We start from the raw sequence: 21,626 nt of genomic DNA, 5'->3' as shown, positions 1-21,626 counted from the left end.
AGACTGTAGTCTATGGGGTTGCAAAGAGTCAGACACAACTGGGCACACATACACGTGAGTTACAAAGTGAAAGACGTATACCATCTATATAGAAGGGACTTCCAAGATGAATTGTTTAATGAGATGATGAGATATCACATTAGGACTAAAAATAAACTTTTCTATTCCACTGATCAGAGGATGTGATGGTTGGATGGCATCACTGATTCAATAGACATGAACTTGGGCAAACTCCGGGAGATGGTGAGGGATAGGGAAGCCTGGCATGCTGCAGTCCACTGGGTCATGACGAATCAGACACAACTTGCAACTGAACAACAACAATTCCACTGAAGTTCTTTTTGTAAAAAATAATTTTAATGGAGTATGGTTGCTTTACAGTGTTATATTAGTTTCTGCTGTACAGCAAGGTGAATCAGCTATACATATACATATATCCCCTCTTTTTTGAATTTCCTCCCCATTTAGGTCACCACAGAGCACTGAGTAGAGTTCCCTGTGCTATACAGTAGGATAGTACTGTATATATGTCAATCCCAGTTGAAGTTCTTGTTTGTTTTGTTACTTCCAGAATTCTCATCACGACTCCCTCTTAGTCCTTGCTCAACGTTTTATATGTACTGATCCCTCTGCCTGAAAAGTATTTTCCCTCTCTTTTCTTGATTCAGTGTTAATGGTCATGCAAAACTTGGGTTGGTCATCACCTCCACCAGGAAGCTACCCTAGCATATTTTCCCCACTCCATTCTTAATTAGGTGTTCATGTTGTGGGCAACCAAAGCCTCTTGTTCTCACTTCCAGCTTCTTTTGTAGTCCCTCTTATACTGGGTTGCAGTATTCTCTTTACTTTTCCATGTCCCAATGACTGTGAACTCCAAGAATAAAAAGACAGGTCTCCAACTTTTGTGTTATTTTCCCATGTAACTACATCTGCAATAAAATTATGTTGAAAGTGACTTAAATTTTATTACAAAGTGATCATAACCAAAACTGTATGGTACCAGCATAAAAACAGATATATAGACCAATGGAACAGAACAGAGAACCCAGAAATAAACCCATGCATTTATAGTGAATTGATAATCACCACAGAAGACTAGAATTGAGTTCTTTATATATCTATATATATATATATGCTTTAAATGGAGAAGGCAATTGCACCCCACTCCAGTACTTTTGCCTGGAGAATCCCATGGATGGAGGAGCCTGGTAGGCTGCAGTCCATGGGGTCGCTAGAGTCAGACACGACTGAGCGACTTCACTTTCACTTTTCACTTTCATGCATTGGAGAAGGAAATGGCAACCCACTCCAGTGCTCTTGCCTGGAGAATCCCAGGGATGGGGGAGCCTGGTGGGCTGCCGTCTATGGGGTCGCACAGAGTCAGGCACGACTGAAGCGACTTAGCAGCAGCAGCAGCATGCTTTAAATATATATATAAGTCTTGTTATAAGCAACATGATAAATAAAGAAATTAAAAGCCCTTTCCTACCAACAAAACAGGAGGAAACAAGAGATTACATTTTCATATGCTGTATTGAGTTGATTTACTTTATAATATTTTTAAAGTTTTTTGCATTAGCTATCTCTTTAAAAAGACATTATCAACATAGCTTTCTCTCATATTGTATTAGTGCTCTCTTAAAATCCAAGCATTTCTTTTTAAGGCATCCTCAAGGATGAACATGGTTTAATTACAAGGAGAGAAACCAACAGAAATACTTTTGGCACAGAAAGTTTGCACTCTGCCAGAGTATAATTTATTCCTGGAGTCACATACTTAAGAGTGTATGTATATGTGTGTGTATATATATATATATATATATTCTCCTGTCAGAGCACATTGTTTACTATATCCCCATAAAGATGAAGAGAAGAAAGGTTAAATAACACACAAAGCCCATGATTTTCACATTTTGCAGAAAATTTAAGATGAGCATTCATCCATTCATTCGTTCGACTAACCTTTTGACTACAAATGCCACAATGGTGGGTTGGATTTCCTAGGAAGCCAGTTCTGAGATAGACATCATTGTGCAGGCTATTTACTAAGGAGTGCCTTTGAGATAAACACCTATTGAAGAGAGTAGGAAGGAAGTAGAAGTGGGCTGTGGAAGAGGTCAAGTTATGATATAGCCCAATGACAGCCTTGTCTAACCCCACAGGGATCTCTGAAGCTATAGTTCCCCTTCAGAGTTGCCATGCTGAAGGATGCCATCACTATGCCTGTATACTTCTAAATTAATTAATCCTTGTGTCTCAACTACCTTGTAAAAGGATGTGACCTTGAGCAAGGCAGTTCTATGTAGCTGAGGTGATTCCTGAAGGAGCTGACAACTGAAGGCCTCCCAATAGTAAGGGGAATAAATCCTTCACTGAAGAGGGATCTGGGTGGTATATCATCTTGTCCACCATAACTATGCACTATACCAGGGCTTGGAAACATGAAAATAGGCACAACTCTTACCCTTGGAAAAGTCAAATTCTGAAGGATAGATTGTCTTGGAAGCACACAAACAAAAATGTTTTGTTTTGTGGTTACGGTATTTAAGACGTTGTTACAAGCATTTCATATGTATTATCTCTTTTAATGCCTGCTGCTTCTGCTACTGCTGCTAAGTCGCTTCAGTCGTGTCTGACTCTGTGCGACCCCATAGATGGCAGCCCACCAGGCTCTCCCGTCCCTGGGATTCTCCAGGCAAGAACACTGGAGCGGGTTGCCATTTCCTTCTCCAACGCATGAAAGTGAAGTCCCTCAGTCGTGTCCGACACTTCGTGACCCCATGGACTGCAGCCTACCAGGCTCCTCCATCCATGGGATTTTCTAGGCAAGAGTACTGGAGTGGGGTGCCATCGCCTTCTTTGCTTTTAATGCCTACCAGGACCCAATGTGGGTGGTACTATTAATATCCCCATTTAACAGAACAGGGAAAAGAATCAGTGGTAAAATGACTTGCCCAAGGTTTAATAATAAGTGGCGATGGACCCAGGATTCAAACTTTTTCAGTTTGACTCAAGTATGATAAGTGGGAAAACAGTAGGGACTGTAGAAACACACACAAAAAAACAGGATCAACTTTGTCTGCAGAACTCTGTTTCAAAGAGTAGAATCAGGGCTTCCTTGGTGGTCCAGTGACCAAGAATCTGCCTGCCAATGCAGGAGACACAAATTCGATCCCTGGTCCAGGAAGATCCTACATGCCGCAGAGCAACTAAGCCCATGTGCTATAACTACTGAGCCCAAGCTCTAGAGCCTGCAAGCTGCGACTGCCAAACCTACACAGCCTAGAGCCCATGCTCTGCAACAAGAGAAGCCCCCACAATCAGAAGCCCACACACCGCAACTACAGAGTAGCTCCCAATTGCCACAACTAGAGAAAGTCTGTGCACAGCAACCCAGACCCAGCAGAGGCAAAAATAAATAAATGAAATTTTATATTTATGTAAAAAGAGAAGAATCATTTCTAAAGTGATACAGAATTGGGATTAATATATACACTACTATATATAAAATAGGTAAACAATAAGAACTTACTGTATAACACAGGGAACTATACTCAGTATCTTATAATAATCTATGAAGGAAAAGAATCTGAAAAAAATACTTATATTATATATATTATAAATTATTTATATATACATTTGTCTTATATATATTTATATTGAGTTGGCTAAAAAGTTCATTCACATTTTTTCTGTAACATCTTGTTGGTCAACCCAGTATATATATATATATGTGACAAATCACTCTGCTGTACACTTGAAATTAACACAACATTGTAAATTAATTATACTTCAGTTCAAAATTAAAAAATAGAATGAGATGCAGACGATGCTAGTTTTTCATCTGACAAGGCCACACTCCTCAGCGTGGGCTTTTCCAGTGCACTTTATGACCTAGTTGTTCTAGCTCTTCACCCTTATCTCTTATTCATTGCTTATGGCCTCTCTCATCTCTCGCCCCCTCATTCACCCACACTGTCAGGTTGAAAAATGTGAAGTTTCAGTACCCAAATACAGTCATGCTGTCTTAAACTTATGAGCCTTTGCACATACAGTTCCTTCTTTCAGGAATGATTTTACCAGGATGATCTGTGATCATCCAACCAACTCCTATATATTCTTGAACACTTGGTTGAAGTGCTACCACCTCTCTGAAGCCTTCCTCAAGTTTTCCAGGTAGAGTAAAACACTTCCTCCTATTCCTGCCCCACTGTAGATTGTACATAATTTTACAATAGCCCATCGTGTTCTTTTATAATTATTCATATGCACTTCTACTTTTTTCACCTTAAAACAAGGATTATGTTTTAATTATCTTCAGATTTCTAGGTTCTAAGCCATTTCTGGAACAAAGTAGAACATTAATGGGCTTCCCAGGTGGCATTAGTAGTAAAGAACCCACCTACCAATGCAGGAGACAGAAAAGACATGGGTTCAATCCCTGGGTTGGGAAGATCCCCTGGAGAAGGGCATGGCAACCCACTCCAGTGTTCTTGTCTGGAGAATCCCATGGACAGGGGAGTCTGGTAGGATACAGTCCATAGGGTCACAGAGAGTCAGACACAACTGAAGCACTCTAGCAGAGCACAGCACAGAACATTAATATATTTTTGAAATGAATGGATGAATAAGTCTTTCTGGACTCATAACTCCACTTTATCCCCCACCCCCAATCGGCCACCAAGTCTTGTGGCATCTGCCTCTTAGAAAATAATTCTGAATCTCTAATATTCCCTTCATTTCTGCAGGTAGTGCCTAGTTCAATGCTTCATCATTTCAGGCCTAGACTATGTCAGCAGCGTCCTAAGTAGTTTTCTTGCCTTTAATCATGCTCCCTCCTCTCTCTGCTCAGGCTATCTTCTGCATGACTAGCAGAGTGATTTGTCTGAAACATAAATGGGATTACACCAATCTCTTAGCTAAATCCTTTCCGTGGATCCCAATGACACATAAGATAAATTTTATATTTTATGTTGCTTATATGGTCTGCTAGTTATTTGTCCCCTGCTGATCTCTGAAGCCTCATCTCTCATTATTCCCCTATATTCAGAGCCAGAATGATAACAAGTGGTACTCCCTGGATGGCTACTAATTTGGCACCCCATCAAGTTGATATTCTTTAAAGACATACTTCCTCAGCCATATTTTAAAGTGAGGATGGAAAGATATGAATTTTCTAATAATAAAATTTTTATGCTTCTTTACATTTAAGCTAAAGGATTTATGACATTAATTTATTCCATACAATTTCCAAATTCTGACAACCTCCTGGGAGGCATAGTGAACCATTTAACATGTAGCTACTGGATAAAATTTCTTATTCCAAATAAATAGTCTTATTCTTTGCTGCTGAATTTAGGTGACTGTCCTCTGACTGGTCTTGGGTTTAGTTGTGTCATCTGCCTGTAGTTGGAACCTGCAACTTGCATGTGTGTGTTGCAAAAACTGTTCAACCATGACAAGTCAGCACCACCAGGAATATTTTTATTTCTACTTGAAGTACTGAATATTTCAGTCAAAGGGGATCTGATTTCCATTTTGCAGTTATGTAAAAAACTGTAGATAGAAGCATGAATGAACTGGTGTCATTCACTATTTAATATTTAACACTTGAGTGTTTTAGCACCCAGAATAGACTGACACCCTGTGCAGCCTGTCTTCCCTCCTCCTAAATCTGATTCTGCCCCTCACCAGCCCGCTTAAGCATACCATGTATGAGCAAGAACCCATGACTGCTTAGAAAACTCCTATTCATCTTTTTATTCTCAGTCTGAGGGCCACCATCTCTACGAAACCTTCCCAAATTCCCCAGAAGATTTGTTTCCATTGTCTGTTATATATGTTGTTATTTGCTTTAGTCAATCACTTATCACACAGTATTCTTACTACTGGTTTACATTTGTCTTTTCTCTTAGGGCAAAAATATCTTTATAAAATATGAGTACAAACAACACACTCATTCTTCTTAAGGTATATTTATTGTAAGTAGGTTTTATGAAAAAGGACATGGATATCTGAAATTGGGCTGATACAAGATGACTGTACCCACATCCCAAATAATCTCACATGGGAGAGAAGTATGATCAAGTTGTAGGGTAGGTTGCTGCTGCTGCTGCTGCTGCTAAGTCGCGTCAGTCGTGTCCAACTCTGTGCGACCCCATAGATGGCAGCCCACCATGCTCCCCCGTCCCTGGGATTCTCCAGGCAAGAACACTGGAGTGGGTTGCCATTTCCTTCTCCAATGCATGAAAGTGAAAAGTGAAAGTAAAGTCGCTCAGTCGTGTTCGACTCCTAGCGACCCCATGGACTGCAGCCTACCAGGCTCCTCCGTCCATGGGATTTTCCAAGCAAGAGTACTGGAGTGGGGTGCCACAGGCTTAATTAATTTGATAATTGAATTCCTTTTAAAAAAAAACCCCTATTGCCATCGCTCATGACACTAGTATCAGATTCGTTTGGGAAGTGCTACACTTCACTGTGATAGCAAATGTCACCTATGTATTTAGAAATCATAACTGTGTTTACAGAGGAAATATATGAAAACAAAACTTGGATGACTTTTACCCATTCATTTTCACTCATCAGTTTTACAAATAAATGGATGGTATGACTCAGAGTTCCTATGAGCCAGTTCACATTGTTAGTTGTTGACTTACTATTCCATTACAGAGGTATCAGATGGCCCTATTTCATACCAGGGGCACTGGCATTTCACTTCTGACTGGCTCTGACTGGGAAAATGTTTCTCTCTACCTTAGAAATACTACTCAAATATAATTATACATGAACAAAAAGACCTGCCAGTGATCTCACACCAATTTTGGAAACATCAGTGTAAGTCTTCTTAAACTAATCAGACTTTGTATGTAAAAGTCCTGATTACAAACTCTTTGGGGAAAAACACACTATTTACTATTACATATGGCTAAGCCATCATTCCTTGATCATTGTTATACTTTAAATGACCATTTTGTATTTCATTGCTCATCTTATTGGAGAACCCAGCCCACTTTGTCTGCATGTGATTATAAAGGCAGAGAAGATGGAGACATTAACTCATTAGTGTAGACCTATTTTTATATTTCCATATATGTATAATTTAAGATGGTTTGCATTTCTCTCACAACCTCAAAATAAATGTAACCCACACTAGCTGTTATTTTATTATAGGCAAGTGACATTACAGTTCCATCTGCTATTTAAAGTAAATGTATTAGAATAGAATTTTAATTCAGCCTGGCATAATAGTTAAAAGGATGGACTCTAGAACCTCACCATGTGGACCCTATCCCTTACTAGCCACGTGACATGGAACAAGTCACATATTCTCCCTGTGCTTTAAATTCCTCAACAACAGAATAAAGGTAATACTAGTCCCTCACAGAATTTTAGGTGGATTTAATGAACTACCACATATAAAGAACTTAGAATAGTAACTTAAACATAGTAATGTTATATAACTGGTAGCAGATGTATTAACTGCAAGCCTTCACCATACCTTTTTTTTTGGCCACACCACACCGCATGCAGGAATTCCCTGATCAGGGTTCCAACTCCTGCCCGCTGCAGTGTCTTAAGCACTGAACCACCAGGAAGTCTGCCCTCAGCATACTTTTAACATGGCTATGTTCCTTGTGAATCTATACGTGTCTAACTATTAAGAAATGGACTGGCATCCTACCTATTCAACACTGCACTAGAGTTCCTAGCACTGTAAAACAACAACAACAAAAAAACAAGTTATTATATTTGGAAAGGAAGAAAATAAGACTAGTATTAATTAAGACAAGTTTACCTACATAGAAAACCAAGAGAACAGAGTCAAAAAATTTTGGTACTAATAAGGGGGTTCAGATACACTGCTGAAAGTGATGTTGATGTAAAAAAAATTTATTGATATTTCTACACACTAGCAACAATTATAAATGCAGTCAAAGTGTTTAAGTATCATTTATACTGGCAACAAAAATCTTAGATACCTAGAAATAGTCCAATAAGAGTTGTGCAAGACCATTACATATAAAATTATAAAAATTTTAATTGAAAGTTACCTGAAAAATCTAAATAAATGGAGAACATGAATAAGTGGTCATGGGAAGACTGAAAAGAGTAAGGATATTGGAGTTCCCTGGTGGTGCAGTGGATAAGAACCCAGCTGCCAATGCAGGGGACACAGGTTTGATCCCCGGTCCGGGAAGATTCCACATACCATGGGGTAACTGAGACGCTGCACCTCAACTACTGAAGCCAGTGCACCCTAGAGCCTGTGTTCCACAAGAGAAGCTGCTGCAATGAGGAGCACCACAACTAGAGAGCAGTCCCCGCTCACCACAGCTAGAGAAAGACCATGCACAGCAACAGGGACCCAGGAAAGCCACAAATACATAAACAGAGTAAGGATACCAATTCTTGCCAAATTAACCTACAAATTCAATGTAATTCCAGTTATGAGAGTAAGTTGTGGGTCAAACTCCCAGGGCTCAAATTCCAATGCAGCCACTTACTATATGACCTTGGGCAGGTTACTTCACCATTCTGTACTTCAGTTATGTTGTCAAATGAACAGAGATAATGTATGGCCTTCCCTTTTGGGTTTTCTTGAAGAATTAAATAATAAATATATAAAGCACTTGAAGTATTCCTGGCACATTGTCAGATGCTCTAAAGATGTTACCTATCATTGTTGATGTTATATTAAGAACTACAGGTCCACAAAGACAAGAAACAAACACTTCAAGGAATAAGAAATAAAACTGTCCAATGTACATTTAAAACAATCTTTACTAATAATTGTAAAAGGCAATTAAAACTCTAATTTCTCCAGTCATATTGGCAAAAATTAAAATGTGTTGGCAAGAATGTAAGGGAAACAAGTGTTTTTGAACACTGTGAGAATATAAATTGACACCATTTTATAGGAAAATATGACAGTAACTAACAAATTGTAAAGTGTATATACATTTTAAAGTTTATTGTGTGCATAATTTTTTGGTTTTTTACTTAATTAATTTATAAAGTTAGTCTTTGTGGCTGCAAGCAGGCTTTCTCTAGTTGCAGAGAATGGGGGCTACTCTTCATCGTGGTGCACAGGCTTCTTATTGCAGTGGCTTCTCTTGTTGCAGAGCACAGGCTCCACAGCAAGCAGGCTCAGTAGTTGTGGCACAGGGGCTTAGTTGTCCTGCGGCAGGTGGAATCTTCTGGGACCAGGGCTCAAACCCATGTCCCCTGCACTGGCAGGCGGATTCTTAACCACTGGGCCACAAGGGAAGTCGGTGCATAAGTTTGTGATTGAGCAATTTCATTTATGGCAATGTATCCTACAAAAACCATTATGTAAAGTACACTAAGATGGAAGGGTGTTTATTGTCATATTATCTGTAATATAAAAACCTGAAAAAGTCCTAAAGATCCATATTATTCAGTCAATGAAAATAAAGTGATGGTGCAAATTAAAACATGGAAAAATGTTCAAGCTAAATTCTCTGGACGAATATACAGAAATTGTTCACAGTGGTAAACTTGGAGGGTGTGAATAGAAAAGTTATGTAGGTTTACATACAGGTTATGTATGTTTATTTATGTTTAGAGTTTTATTTTCTATTTGAAGCATGTCTGAATTTCATAAAAACATTACAGGGTGAGAGCATCATTTTTATAGTACATTCTTCTAAGCTTTATTTAATTAACGTGGTTCCCACTGTTAAGCATGTTTCTCAGCTTGATATAACTATGTTAGGCTATCTTATTTGAAGAAGTACTAAAGACTTTCCCAATTCAGTAAGATAGAATGCTTAGATTTTAAACTTACGAAAACTTTGGAATGGTGATTCGTGAATGTTTCAGTTCTGCCTTTTCAGGTGCACGCTAAAACTGATTATATACTTCACCAGAGCCAAATGGCAAAGGTTTCAGTTCTCTGAATGCTTGAACACTTTTTGTTATTTCCCTATATATCCCTCCCAAGACAATGAAGAACCATACTCTTAGGCTTTCTTTAGTCAGCAAGGAATTTCCCCAGCAGTAGTAACTCTGGGGTGGTTTCAACATTAAAAAGCACCACTCTTGATACCTCAGTGTGGGGTTGTAAGGGGACCCTGTAAGACAAAACACTCTAATTGTAGAATGGGAACATTTATTTTTAGCACTTATAAACAGCCTTCCCAAAATGAACTTTCACTTTTCCTCATTCCCACAATCAGTTCTGACAGTCAACATGCCTGAAAAAGTGTCTTCTCCGAGCCTTTCATCACAGCCACTCTACTCAGTGGCTCATTCTGTTCTTTCTCTCCCACCCTTCACCATGCATGACCTATTATTTTGGATGTCTTATCTAAAATCCCTCCAATGTAATGTGACTATATTTAATATATAAGTCTCAGCGGATATGTGAATTGTCTCACTTTCTCCCTACAAATTTCCCTTATATGCAACTTTTCCATTCTTCCTCATTTTCACAATGTCACGTAGTTTTTCTCAGTTCTCTGTTTCTAGCCTGAAATCACTACCTTCATTCTCTCAAGGCTTTTGTGAATTAAATTTGCCTTACTAAGTATCCTATTCTTGTTTTAAATCTAGGGGGTTATGTTCAACTCAAAAAGTGTTACCTAGGCTTAGGTTTTTTCACTGCAGGTGGTGAGTGGCAAATATTCACATGCTGAAAATTTTTCTTGGGTGTTTGCATTCAGGAGCTACTATCTAAAACTGATGTGCTCACCCAGAGCAGGGAAGCACTGTTCGCCTTCATACTGAAGATTCAATCCAGTGCAACAGGAGGGGGAAAAGGCCTCCAGATCAGAAAGAGAGATGTAAAAATTATTCAGACTCCAAGATAGTGTATATAGAACACTTTATCAATCTTTTTTTTAAAGGCTTCAAAATCCAGTATTTGAATTTAGTATGTTGCAGTATACAAAGTCTATATACAAAAATAAATTTTATTTTTACATACTGGCAATGAATAATTACCAACTTAAATGAAAAATAGTAATTTTAAAGTAGTTATCAGGAAATATGAAATACATAGGGATAAATCTGACAAAAGGTATATAAAACTATATACCAAAAACTAAATATCACTGTGGATATAAACTAATGAAGATCTAAATAACTGATAATGAGGGGTAAAACAACTTATCTACAGAGAAAGAGGTTTTAGTAGATTGAACTGTGGTCCCACAAAAGATGTGTTACTCCTAACCCCCAGTAGCTGTCAGTGTGACTTTATTTGGATAAAACGTTCTTTGCAAATATAATTAAGTGAAGAATCTCAAGATGAGATCATCCTGGGTTATCTGGATGGGCCCTAAACCAAATGACAAATGTCTTTGTAAAAATAAGAAAAGATACAGAATACACAAAGGAGATAACTAAAAGAAAAGGTCAGGAGAAAACAGAGGCAGAGATTGGAGTCATGACCCAATTCAAAGGTTAGAGCCACCAGACGACAAACAAAAGCAAGGAAGCATTCTGCCCCAGAGCCTTGGGGAAAAGAGCAGTCCTGCCAATACCTTGGTTTCAGACTTCTGGCCTCCAGGACAGTGAAAAAATAAATTTGTTCTAAGGCACTCAGTTTGTGGTAATTTGGCAACTCTAGGAAACTAATACACAGATACAAGAATTACAGTGGACATCTCATCAGAACCTATGCAGAAAAGAATGTGAAATGAAATATTTAATGTATTGAAAAAAAATAAATTCACGAAGCTAGAATTCTATATCCAGCAAAATTGTTCTTCAACAGTGAAGAGAAGATAAACTTTCTCACACAAACAAGAAACTGAGGGAATTCATTGCCCATACATGCATTTTGCAAAAAAAATAATGTTAAAAGTTCCTTGAACAGAAGGGAAAATAATACAGATCAAAACCTTAGATCTACATAAAGAAAGGAAGAGCATGAGAAAAGGGAAAAGAAATAAAATGATTTATTTTTCCTATTCTTAAATGCTCTGATAACTGCCTACTAACAATGTACTGGGTGATTATAACATATACATAAAATATGAATATAATAGCAATGTCAGAAGGAATGGGTGGAAGGAATTGGGAATGCTCTTTAATAAAATACATATATTATATGTGAAGCAGCTTTGTGTTATTTGAAGGTAAATGTAAATGAATGAAAAATATTTAATATTATAAACTATGGAAACTGTTAATTAAAAAAACATATTTGATATGTTTCATGGAGAAAAAGAAATAATATGTGATCTCACTTACATGTAGAATCTGAAAAAAAAAATGAACTCAAACAGAGTACAGATTGATGGTTGCTGGGGTAGGGTGGGGAAGGGGGATGTGGAAATGGGTGAAGGTGGTCAAAGAATACAAACTTTCAATTATAAGAGGAACAAGTTCTGGTAATATAATATACAGTATGGTAACTAGGTTCGGTTCAGTTCAGTTCAGTTCAGTTCAGTTCACCAACTCGATGGACATGAGTTTGAGTGAACTCCAGGAGTTGGTGATGGACAGGGAGGCCTGGCGTGCTGTGATTCATGGGGTCACAAAAAGTCAGACACGACTGAGCGACTGAACTCAAACTTGAACTTGAACTTACCTGCTGAATATTTCTCTTCCTTTTCATCTTGTTTAGGTTGCTGTGTTTTTGGTGGCCTTTCTTTATGCTGGAAGTTTGTGGTTCCTCTTTATTATGGAGATTCCTCCCTGTGGGTGGGGTTGAATGAGTGGCTTGTCAAGGTTTCCTGGTTAGGGAAGCTTGTGCCTGTGTTCTGGTGTGAGGAGCTGGATCTCTTCTCTCTGGAGTTCAATGAAGTGTCTAGTAGTGAGTTTTGAGGTATCTATGGGTTTGGTGTGACTTATGGCCGCATGTATTTTAATGCTCAAGGTTATGTTCCTGTGTTGTTGGAGAATTAGCTTGGTATATCTTGCTCTGAAACTTGTTGGCTCTTGGGTGGAGCTTGGTTTTTGTGTTGGTATGGAGGCTTTTGGATGAGCTCTTGTCGATTAATGTTCCCTGGAGTCAGGAGTTTTCTGGTGTTCTCAAGTTTTGGATTTAAGCCTCCTGCCTCTGGCTTTCAGTCTTATTCTTACAGTAGCCTCTAGACTTCTCCATCTATACAGCACTGATGATAAAACATCTAGATTAATGGTGAAAAGATTCTCCACAGTGAGGGACACCCAGAGAGAGGTTCACAGAGTTATGTGGAGAAGAGAAGAGGGAGGAGGGAGATAGAGGTGACCAGGAGCAGAATAGGGGGAGTCAAAAGGAGAGAGACAGATCCAGCCAGTAATCAGTTCCCTAAGTGTTCTTCACAGCCTGGAACACCCAAAGAGATTCATAGAGTTTGGTAGAGAAGAGAAGCGGGAGGGAGGAGATAGAAGTGACCTGGGGGAGAAAAAAGAGAGTCAAGAGAAGAGAGAACAATCAAGCCAGTAATCACACTCCTAAGTAAAAATGGGTACCAAAGATTGGATTCTTAAAGGTACAGAATTGATAACAAATACCAAAAAGCAAAGATTAAAAATCTAGAGTAGAGGTTAGACTCTCAAAAATACAATATTAAAAAAAAATCATAAAATTATTTTTAAAATGTATCAAATTTGCTTTAAAAAATGGGGTCTTTTTTTGCAAGGTAATAGTTATAAAAACAAAAATTAAAGGAATAATAAAGAACTTTAAAATTTTAAAAATTAAAAATTAAGAAATGATAACAGTAAAATATATATAGGAATTTCTCTGGAGCTGTTGAGGACAGTGTGGGGTCACTTTAGTTTCAGATAGTTCCTTGTTCCAGCTTATACTTCTCAAGGCCCCTTCCAATGTAGTCAATGTCAACTACAGGGTTTTAATCTGTTGCACCTGTCACTTCCAAAGCAGTTCCCTGTTCTTTGTTTATTTTAGCTTCCTCTGTTTGCAAGTCTCTTCAGTGTCTAATTTCCACCCTGACACAAGGGGGTGAAGGTGGTCACTTATTTAGTCTCACTTGTTCAGGTGTGCTGTGGGGAGGGAGGAACACTGTGTGTGGAGAGAGCTCGTAGTGTATGGACCACACTCGGTTTGCCCCAGCTCATGGCATGTGTGCTTTCCCGGTCTACACTGCTCAGGCTCCAGGTTGTTCTGCAGGGGAACCATCTAAAGCGGGCCCTGGGTTGCATGCACTTCCCAGGTCTAAGCCGCTCAGGTTCAGGTTTTCAGGTACTCCACAAAGGCACAGACTTGGTTAGGCCTGCGTTTTGTGCCCTTCCCAGGTCTGAGCAGCTCAGGCGTCCAGGTGCTTGGTGAGCACACTCTCCCAGGTGGGCTGTGCGTCTTATCACCTCCGCGGTCCCAACCCCTTGGTTTCCTGGGTGCACAGTGAGAGCGCCGTCTCAGGTGTGCCATGGGGAACTGATCTCTGAGTGTGAACCTCCTGGCAGATGTCAACCATCCAGGATCCCAGGAAAACTTGGTTAGCAACTGGGAGCCTGCTCACAGTTTAGTGGAGGATGCCATCTCTGGGGCCGAGACTGCCCCTCACTTTCTGGGTCTGGCTGTTGCCCACCTGCCTCCCTGCCTCCAGTGGGGGAGGGACTGGTCTGCAGTTGGCTAGCTCTCCTCTGGTGTTCACTCAATCCTTTGTTCTGTGAATGGGCCAGGCTGTGCCTTAGAGCTTTTTGCAGGAAAGTTCTCTCTCTCTTTCTATCTCTCTCTCTGGCAATCCCACAGTTTGGGTTGCTATCTCATGTTAGGTCCCTCAGATTGTCCTCAGGGCAATCAGGCCCCATCCTTACCCTAAGCATGCAGCCACGCCTCCTTGTTCAGCCCCTGCTCGCTGCTGGTGGATGCGAGCATCTGGGCTACTTCTTCTCTGGGAGGTGTGGTTAGGTGCCTAATCTGTGCGGTATTTTTTTTTTTTTCCTCCCAGTCATGTTGCCCTCTGGGATTCCAAAACTCCCCCACAGACTCGCCGGTGAGAGGGTTTCCTGGTGCTTGGAAACTTCTCCTTCATGACTTCCTTCCCAGAATGGGTCTCCATCCCTAACTCTTTTGTCTCTCTTTTTATCTTTTATATTTTATCCTACCTCCTTTCAATGAGAATGGGCTGCCTTTCTAGGTGCCTGGTGTCCTCTGCCAGTTCAGAAGTTGTTTTGTGGAATTTGCTCAGTGTTCAAATGATTTTTCGATGAATTTGTGGGGGAGAAAATGGTCTCCCGGTCCTATTCCTCCGCCATCTTAGGACTGTCCTGAATGTTGAATTTTAAGCCAGCTTTTTCACTCTCCTATTTCACCTTCATTAAGAGGCTCTTTAGTTCTTCTTTGCTTTCTGCCATAAGGATGGTGTCATCTGCATATCTGAGGTTATTGATATTTCTCCCAGCAGTCTTGATTCCAGCTTGTGCTTCATCCAGCCTGGCTTTTCACATGATGTACTCTGCATATAAACTAAATAAGCAGGGTGACAATATACAGCCTTGATGTATTCCTTTCCCAATTTGAAACCAGTCCGTTGCCCCATGCCCAGTTCTGTCTGTTTCTTCTTGACCTGCATACAGGTTTCACAGGAGGCAAGTAAGGTGGTCTGATATTCCCATCTCTTGAAGAATTTTCCAGTTTGTTGTGATCCACACAGTCAAAGGCTTTACTGTAGTCAATGAAGCAGAAGTAAGATATAGATCAATTAAAAGAGGGGATGAAGTGGAATCATATTAAATTCTCAAATAAAAGCAGAGAAGGCAGAAAAAGTGGAGGAAATGTAGAATAAATGAAACAAATAGAAAACAGTTACAAATATATTAATAGTAAACATTAATCCAACTATATCAACAATCACTTTAAATGTGAATGATCTATATATACAAGTTAAAAGACACAGATAGACAAAGTGATATAAAACAATATTCAATCACATTTTGTCTACAAGAAATTCATTTTAAAGATAAAAATTCAGGTAGGCTAAAAGTAAAGATATGGAAAAAATTTTTTTCGTTTGGTTTTTGTTTTTGACTCTAGGACAAGGAAATCATTAGGGATACAGAGAGGCATAACATAGTGAAAAATAAGTCAATTCTCTAAGAAAATATAGAAATGTTAAATGCATATGCAACTAAAAACAAAGTATCAGAATATATGAAGCAAAATCTGATAGAGATTAAAGGAGAAATAGGCAAATCTACTTTTTTATTTGGAGACTTCACTACCACTCTGGAAGTAATTGATAGATCAAAAAGGCAGAAAATCAGTAGAAAAACAGGTGACTTGAAGTGCACTATCAATCAACTCGATCTACTTGACATTTATGAAATACTCCATCCAACAACAACAGAATACATATTACTCTCAAGTGACATAAAACATTTATCAAGATAGAGCAAATTCAGAACCATTAAACATACCTAAAAGAATAGAAATTATACTAAGTTTGTTCACAAACCGCAATGGAATTAAACTGAAAATCAGTAACAAGAAGGTAGTTAGAGTATCTCTGAAATATTTAGAAATGAAATAACATACTTCTAAATAATTTGTAAGTTAAAGAAAAAAGCCCAAAGAGATTTAAAATATATATTTTAACCTAAATAAAAATGGAAGTATAACTTAACAAAACTGTAAAGAAAGCAGAGAGAAAAATAGAGTAAAAAAAAATCAATGAAATTGAAAACAGGAAAACAATAGAGAACATCAAGGAAACACAAAATTGGTTTTTTGGAAAGATCAATAAAATTAATAAACTTCTAGTTGGGCTAGCCAAGAGAAAAGAAGACAGAATTACAAATATCAGAAATGAAGTAGGAAGCATCACTTCTGATTCCATGGACATTAAAAGGGAAATAATGAAATACATTCACATGCATTCTACACCTGGCAAAGCTCTCCTTCAGAAATGAAGAAGCAATATAGACTTTCTCAGACCAAAAAAGGTGAGGGGCTCATCACCACTAGACCTGCCTTACAAGAAATAGTAAAGGCAGTTCTTCAAGTTGAAATGATATGATCATATACACAGAAAACTGTAAAACCTCAGCAGCAACAACAAAACTGTTAGAAATAATGAACGAATTCAGTAAAGTTGTTCCAGGACGACAGGCTTGGGTGGCTGTCTTCCACAGTTGATTTGATATGGACAGACTCTGGCCCACAGAGGGAGAAGGCTAACTTAGTGATAGGAGTCAAGGTGATGATCCTAAGAGAGGACTAAAAACTCCCACCACAGAAAAAAACTGGTCCCCAGGCCCATCCTACCCCAGCTGTTAGCCTTGGGAGACCTTGGGAGATAGTCAGATGTGGCAGACTCTTGCCTTCCACCAGCAAAAGAGATAAATTTACATGGAGGTGAGGGCTTTGATCTGAGGGAGCACTCAGGTCAACCAAGGAAGGACTCCCAGACCCTGCCAGTACCCTTATGGAGGGCTGAATTATCTGCCCATCCCAAACAGAGGGTTCCCACAGAAACATACCCAAGACCCCAAGCAGGAATGTCAGGAAAAGGTGCCACCACCCTACCATTTAATTTCTGCAATAGGCATCTTGGGCAAGAAGGGCCTTCTGAAGGCAGGGGATGCAGGCCTAGGAGAAGATGAGGGTGACCCCAACCCAGAACACACAGGGAGCCATACAGAGCCCCCTGACCCTGCAATCAGCTCTGATGAACCCCCACACAAGTCTGTCAGGTGGAGGCTCCCCTTTCCTCCCTTCTTGGGGAGGGAAGGCTCCTTATCTGAAGGGTGAGGCATCAGGTGGACCCAGGCAGGGCGCTCACAGAGTGCCACGGTCAAGGTGAAACCTGTGGGGTTTTCCCGGCAAGGTGCCTCTGAGGGGCAGCAGACGAAGAAGTCCAGGCCCCGCCAGAGGTTGGTTGGATTCAAAGTGAGTATTCAGAGCGAGGAGAGCAGGCCCGCTCAGCCCCTGGCTCTGGCATGCTCTGCCCCTGCCTTCGTCCCTGGGAGACCTCAGGCAAGGGTTCTGGATGTGTCTCAACTTCCACCCCAGGGAACTGAGGCACAGTGGCATTGTCGGTGGGGGACTCAGGGTGGGAGACGTGGAGGTAAGGATGCAGAGGATCCTGCCCTGTGAGGCTGAGAGGAACTCCATGGGGACCCAGGGGCCCATGATGCCCTAGCTCCCAGGGCTAGGGAGTGCTGCACCCCTCTTTGTCTTCTGACTTCTGTCTCCGGCACCTCAGGGCAATGGTGGTTGCAGGATGAAGGAACGGTGGGCTCCAGGTGGGCTGAGAGGTCGAGGAGACCCAGAGAGACCTGCTCTTCTCTACCGTCAGAGGCCCAGGGAGGCACCTCCATCCTCCGGACACCTCCCCACTCCCCGGCGGCTCAGACATGGTGGTCTTCGCCCCACAGAAACCCTCTCTAGTCCGAGGAAAGGAGTGTTTCTACCCGACAGGAACCCCGACGCAGACAGAGTTGTGCAGACACTGCCCTGTCCCTGCTGCCGGCCCCAGAGACCCCACAGGCCTGTCTGGCAGATTCTTGGCCTCTGGCCTTTTCAGTAGTCCCTGTGAGGTGGCTGCCGTGGTCTGAGAGGTTCACCCTCCGGTCAGCAGAGGGAGGAGCCCCAGCCTTAGCAGGAGTGGAGACAAGGACTCCAAAGGTAGGAGAGGGAAGCCCTTCCACTGTGGAGAGATGGATCTCCGGCCTCGTCCCACTCCTGCCATCAGCCACAGTAGACTCCCAAATAGGGTTGCTTCAGTGCCCTGTGCTGCCCACCCCGCTACCCCGGCTCCGCTCCCTTGTCTGGTCTCTGGGAGGCAGAGCTTGGGCCTCAAGGGTGCAGCTGCAGGTGAGAAGGGGAAGAATGCACCCCCCATCTGCTGGTTTTGCAAAGCTCAGTGCAGCAGAGGGATGAGTCTCAGGCTCTGCCAGGGGTTTACTGGAGGAGTGGACCCGCTACTGAAGAACAGATGGGGCCCACGCCTCCCTGCCCCTGCTCTCAGCCATCAGGGACCCAGGGTGTGTGGTTGAGTGTGGTGCCCCTTCACTTTCTCCTCTGCTATCTCAGGGAAGTGAGACCTTAGTTTCAGGAGGGTTACCTCATGTCAGCAGAGGGAGGAGTTACAAGTCTCAACATAAGGACTCCCGTGAACCCCCTGTTACAGGAGAGTTGGCTCCCCAGAGTTAATCCAGCTCTTATGTCACCCCAGGGAGGCTCTGGGCAGGTGTGGCCAAATGTGGCACCTCCCTCACTTCCTCCTCTTGGTCTGAGGAATGTGAACTATTGTTCTGAGAGTTTTGTCTCAGAGCAGCAGAGGGGTGGGTGCAGGCCTGCCTGGACAGGAGAAAGATGAGGCCTCTCAGTTGGCATTAATGGGACCATCCACCTTGGAACAGTGAGGACATCACAAAGTCTGGCCTTCCCCGTCTTGTCAGCACTCTGAGTTGGGGGCAGGACTGTAATTGCAGCTGCAGCCTGAGGTGTCCCTTAGCTCCTCTTATAGGGATTCACATCATCCTGGGGGTGAGGACCATGGTCTGAAATGTGTGTCCTCAGGTAAGCTGAGCAGAAGAAGCCCAGACAGGGCCAGGAGTCAGTCAAGGTGATGTCCCTGAATGTCTGCCACACCAGAACAGAGGGGACACCACAGTGCCCAACCTTGCACACTCTGCTGTCTTGCCTGGAATCTGCAGGCTAAGCCGGCTGGTTGCACCCTGAGGAGCTTTCTGGGGATTCTTAGGGCACAGATCAGTCAGGAAGACAGGAGACCACATCCCTACCCTGAGCACTATCTAAGGGAAGATCTGTTAAGATAGCCTTGGTCAGAGCTGACAGGGTTGAGTTTCTCACACTCTTCCTCTCTTCCTCAGATCAACTAGCTCTAATCACCACCTCCTGCCTACGCCTCTGCCTGCCACCCTCAACAGCATCACCATGCCTCACAGTCAGAAGAGTCAGAGCCACAAGCTTCAAGTAGGCCTTCAGGCTGAAAAAGAGGCTCAGGGCCTGGTGGGTTCACAGGTTCCTGTAGCTGAGGAGAAGAAGGCCACTGCCTCCTTGCTCTCTTCTTTGATCCAAGGCACCCCAGAGGTTGTGCCTACTACTGGGGCACAGAGTGTTCCCCAGAGTTCTCAGGGGGCCTGCTTCTCCTCCACTACCATCAAAGCCATTCCACTGAGCAAATCAAATGAGGGCAGCAGCCAAGAAGAGAGTCCAAGCAGCTTCCAGGCTCCCATGTTCTTGCTCAGTGATGTGCTAAACAAGAAGTTGGCTCAATTGGTACAGTTGATGAGGGTCAAATATGTAACAAAGGAGCCCGTCACAAAGGCAGAAATACTGGAGAATGTCATGAAAGAGCATGAGGATCACTTCCCTGTGATCTTCAGCAAAGCCTGTGAATGCATGGAGATTGTCTTCGGCATTGAAGCAAAGGAAGTGGACCCAACCAGCCACTCCTATGTGCTCCAGAAGACACTAGGTCTCACCTACGATGGGATGCTGAATGACGGCCAGAGCATGCCCAAGACCGGCTTCCTGATATATATCCTTGGTGTGATCTTCATGGAGGGCAACCGTGCTACTGAGGAGAGAATCTGGAAAGTGCTAAATATGATTGGGGTGTGTGCTGGGCAGAAGGATTTCATCTACGGGGAGCCCAAGAAGCTCATCACCAAAGATTTGGTGGAGGAAAAGTATCTGGAGTACCATCAGGTGCCCAACAGTGATCCTCCATGCTATGAATTCCAGTGGGGTCCAAGGGCCCATGCTGAAACCAGCAAGATGAAAATCCTGAAGTTTTTTTCCAAGGTCAATGGGGTTGACCCCACTTCCTTCCCATACTGGTATGAGGAAGCTTTGAGAGATGAGAAAGAGAGAGCTGCCGCTGGGGATGCTACTTCTGCCATGGCCAGCGTCTAGGTTCATAAATGACATTGGTCACATACTTATTGTCCTCTGTCCAATTTTAGAATAAGTATTTTTCTATTCTGTTAAACCTGGCATTGGAATAGGAATTTCCTTAGAAACCTGCAAGAGCCCAACAGTAAAATAGATGGGATCAAGAAACAAGAAAAACATGTAAAAGGCAGTTATCCTAAGAATCCTATATCTCTTTTTGTCTGCTGTTTTGTAAAGTTAAAGATATACACTTAGATTTGCTTGGCTAATTAAACAATGTATGAGAAGTTAAATTCTAATAAATAAGAGTCCTGGCTCACTGGCTTATTTATGCTTACAGGTGGGTCTTAGAGGTGAAAGAAAAGCCTAGAATGGAAAATTGCCCCTGGCAGTTCCTCTGGGATCACGGAGAAACAGAGCCCACTCTCCACCTGGAGAAGGTGTGGAAGATGTCCTGCCCTCTGTCGCCACACCACTAAATACAGTGTACAAACTCGGTGTTCTGTACACATCACCTAAAAGGATTTCCTGAGAAAAGGCTGATATTTCTTTGAAGCAGTGCCCATAGGCTGGCACTTTTTCCATACTGGGAGAAACAGAGCCCATGGCACTGAAAAGACATTTAATTATTAATAAGTTATCATTAGTGTAATTTGGCCAACCCTAAGCAAGGGCTAGATCTTTGCTAGGGGTGAAATGGATGAAAATAGTCCTTTGGATGGAAGAGCCGTTGGGAGGAAGGAAAGGGTTAGTCCTTGACTCAAATTCTGGGGGTTTTGAGTTGCATTCAGCTGGGGAAGACCTCCTAATATCCAAATTAAAGATTATACCTACTATCAAGGAA

The 21,626-nt window shown here is 41.7% G+C and overlaps 1 protein-coding gene across 1 annotated transcript; it reads left to right on the top strand.

The window, feature by feature from the left end:
• The first annotated feature begins 19,819 nt into the window (after positions 1-19,819).
• Positions 19,820-20,803, top strand: LOC102287617 (putative MAGE domain-containing protein MAGEA13P). The gene has a single exon (XM_005896903.3). It carries the CDS (start codon positions 19,820-19,822, stop codon positions 20,801-20,803), a length of 984 nt encoding a protein of 327 aa, XP_005896965.2.
• Positions 20,804-21,626: the final 823 nt, after the last annotated feature.

The sequence above is a fragment of the Bos mutus genome, chromosome X (genome assembly GCF_027580195.1).
Source record: "Bos mutus isolate GX-2022 chromosome X, NWIPB_WYAK_1.1, whole genome shotgun sequence".
Taxonomy (NCBI): Eukaryota; Metazoa; Chordata; class Mammalia; order Artiodactyla; family Bovidae; genus Bos; species Bos mutus.
The sequence above is the reverse complement of the archived record's forward strand: the minus strand, read 5'-3'. Positions and strand labels throughout refer to the sequence as shown.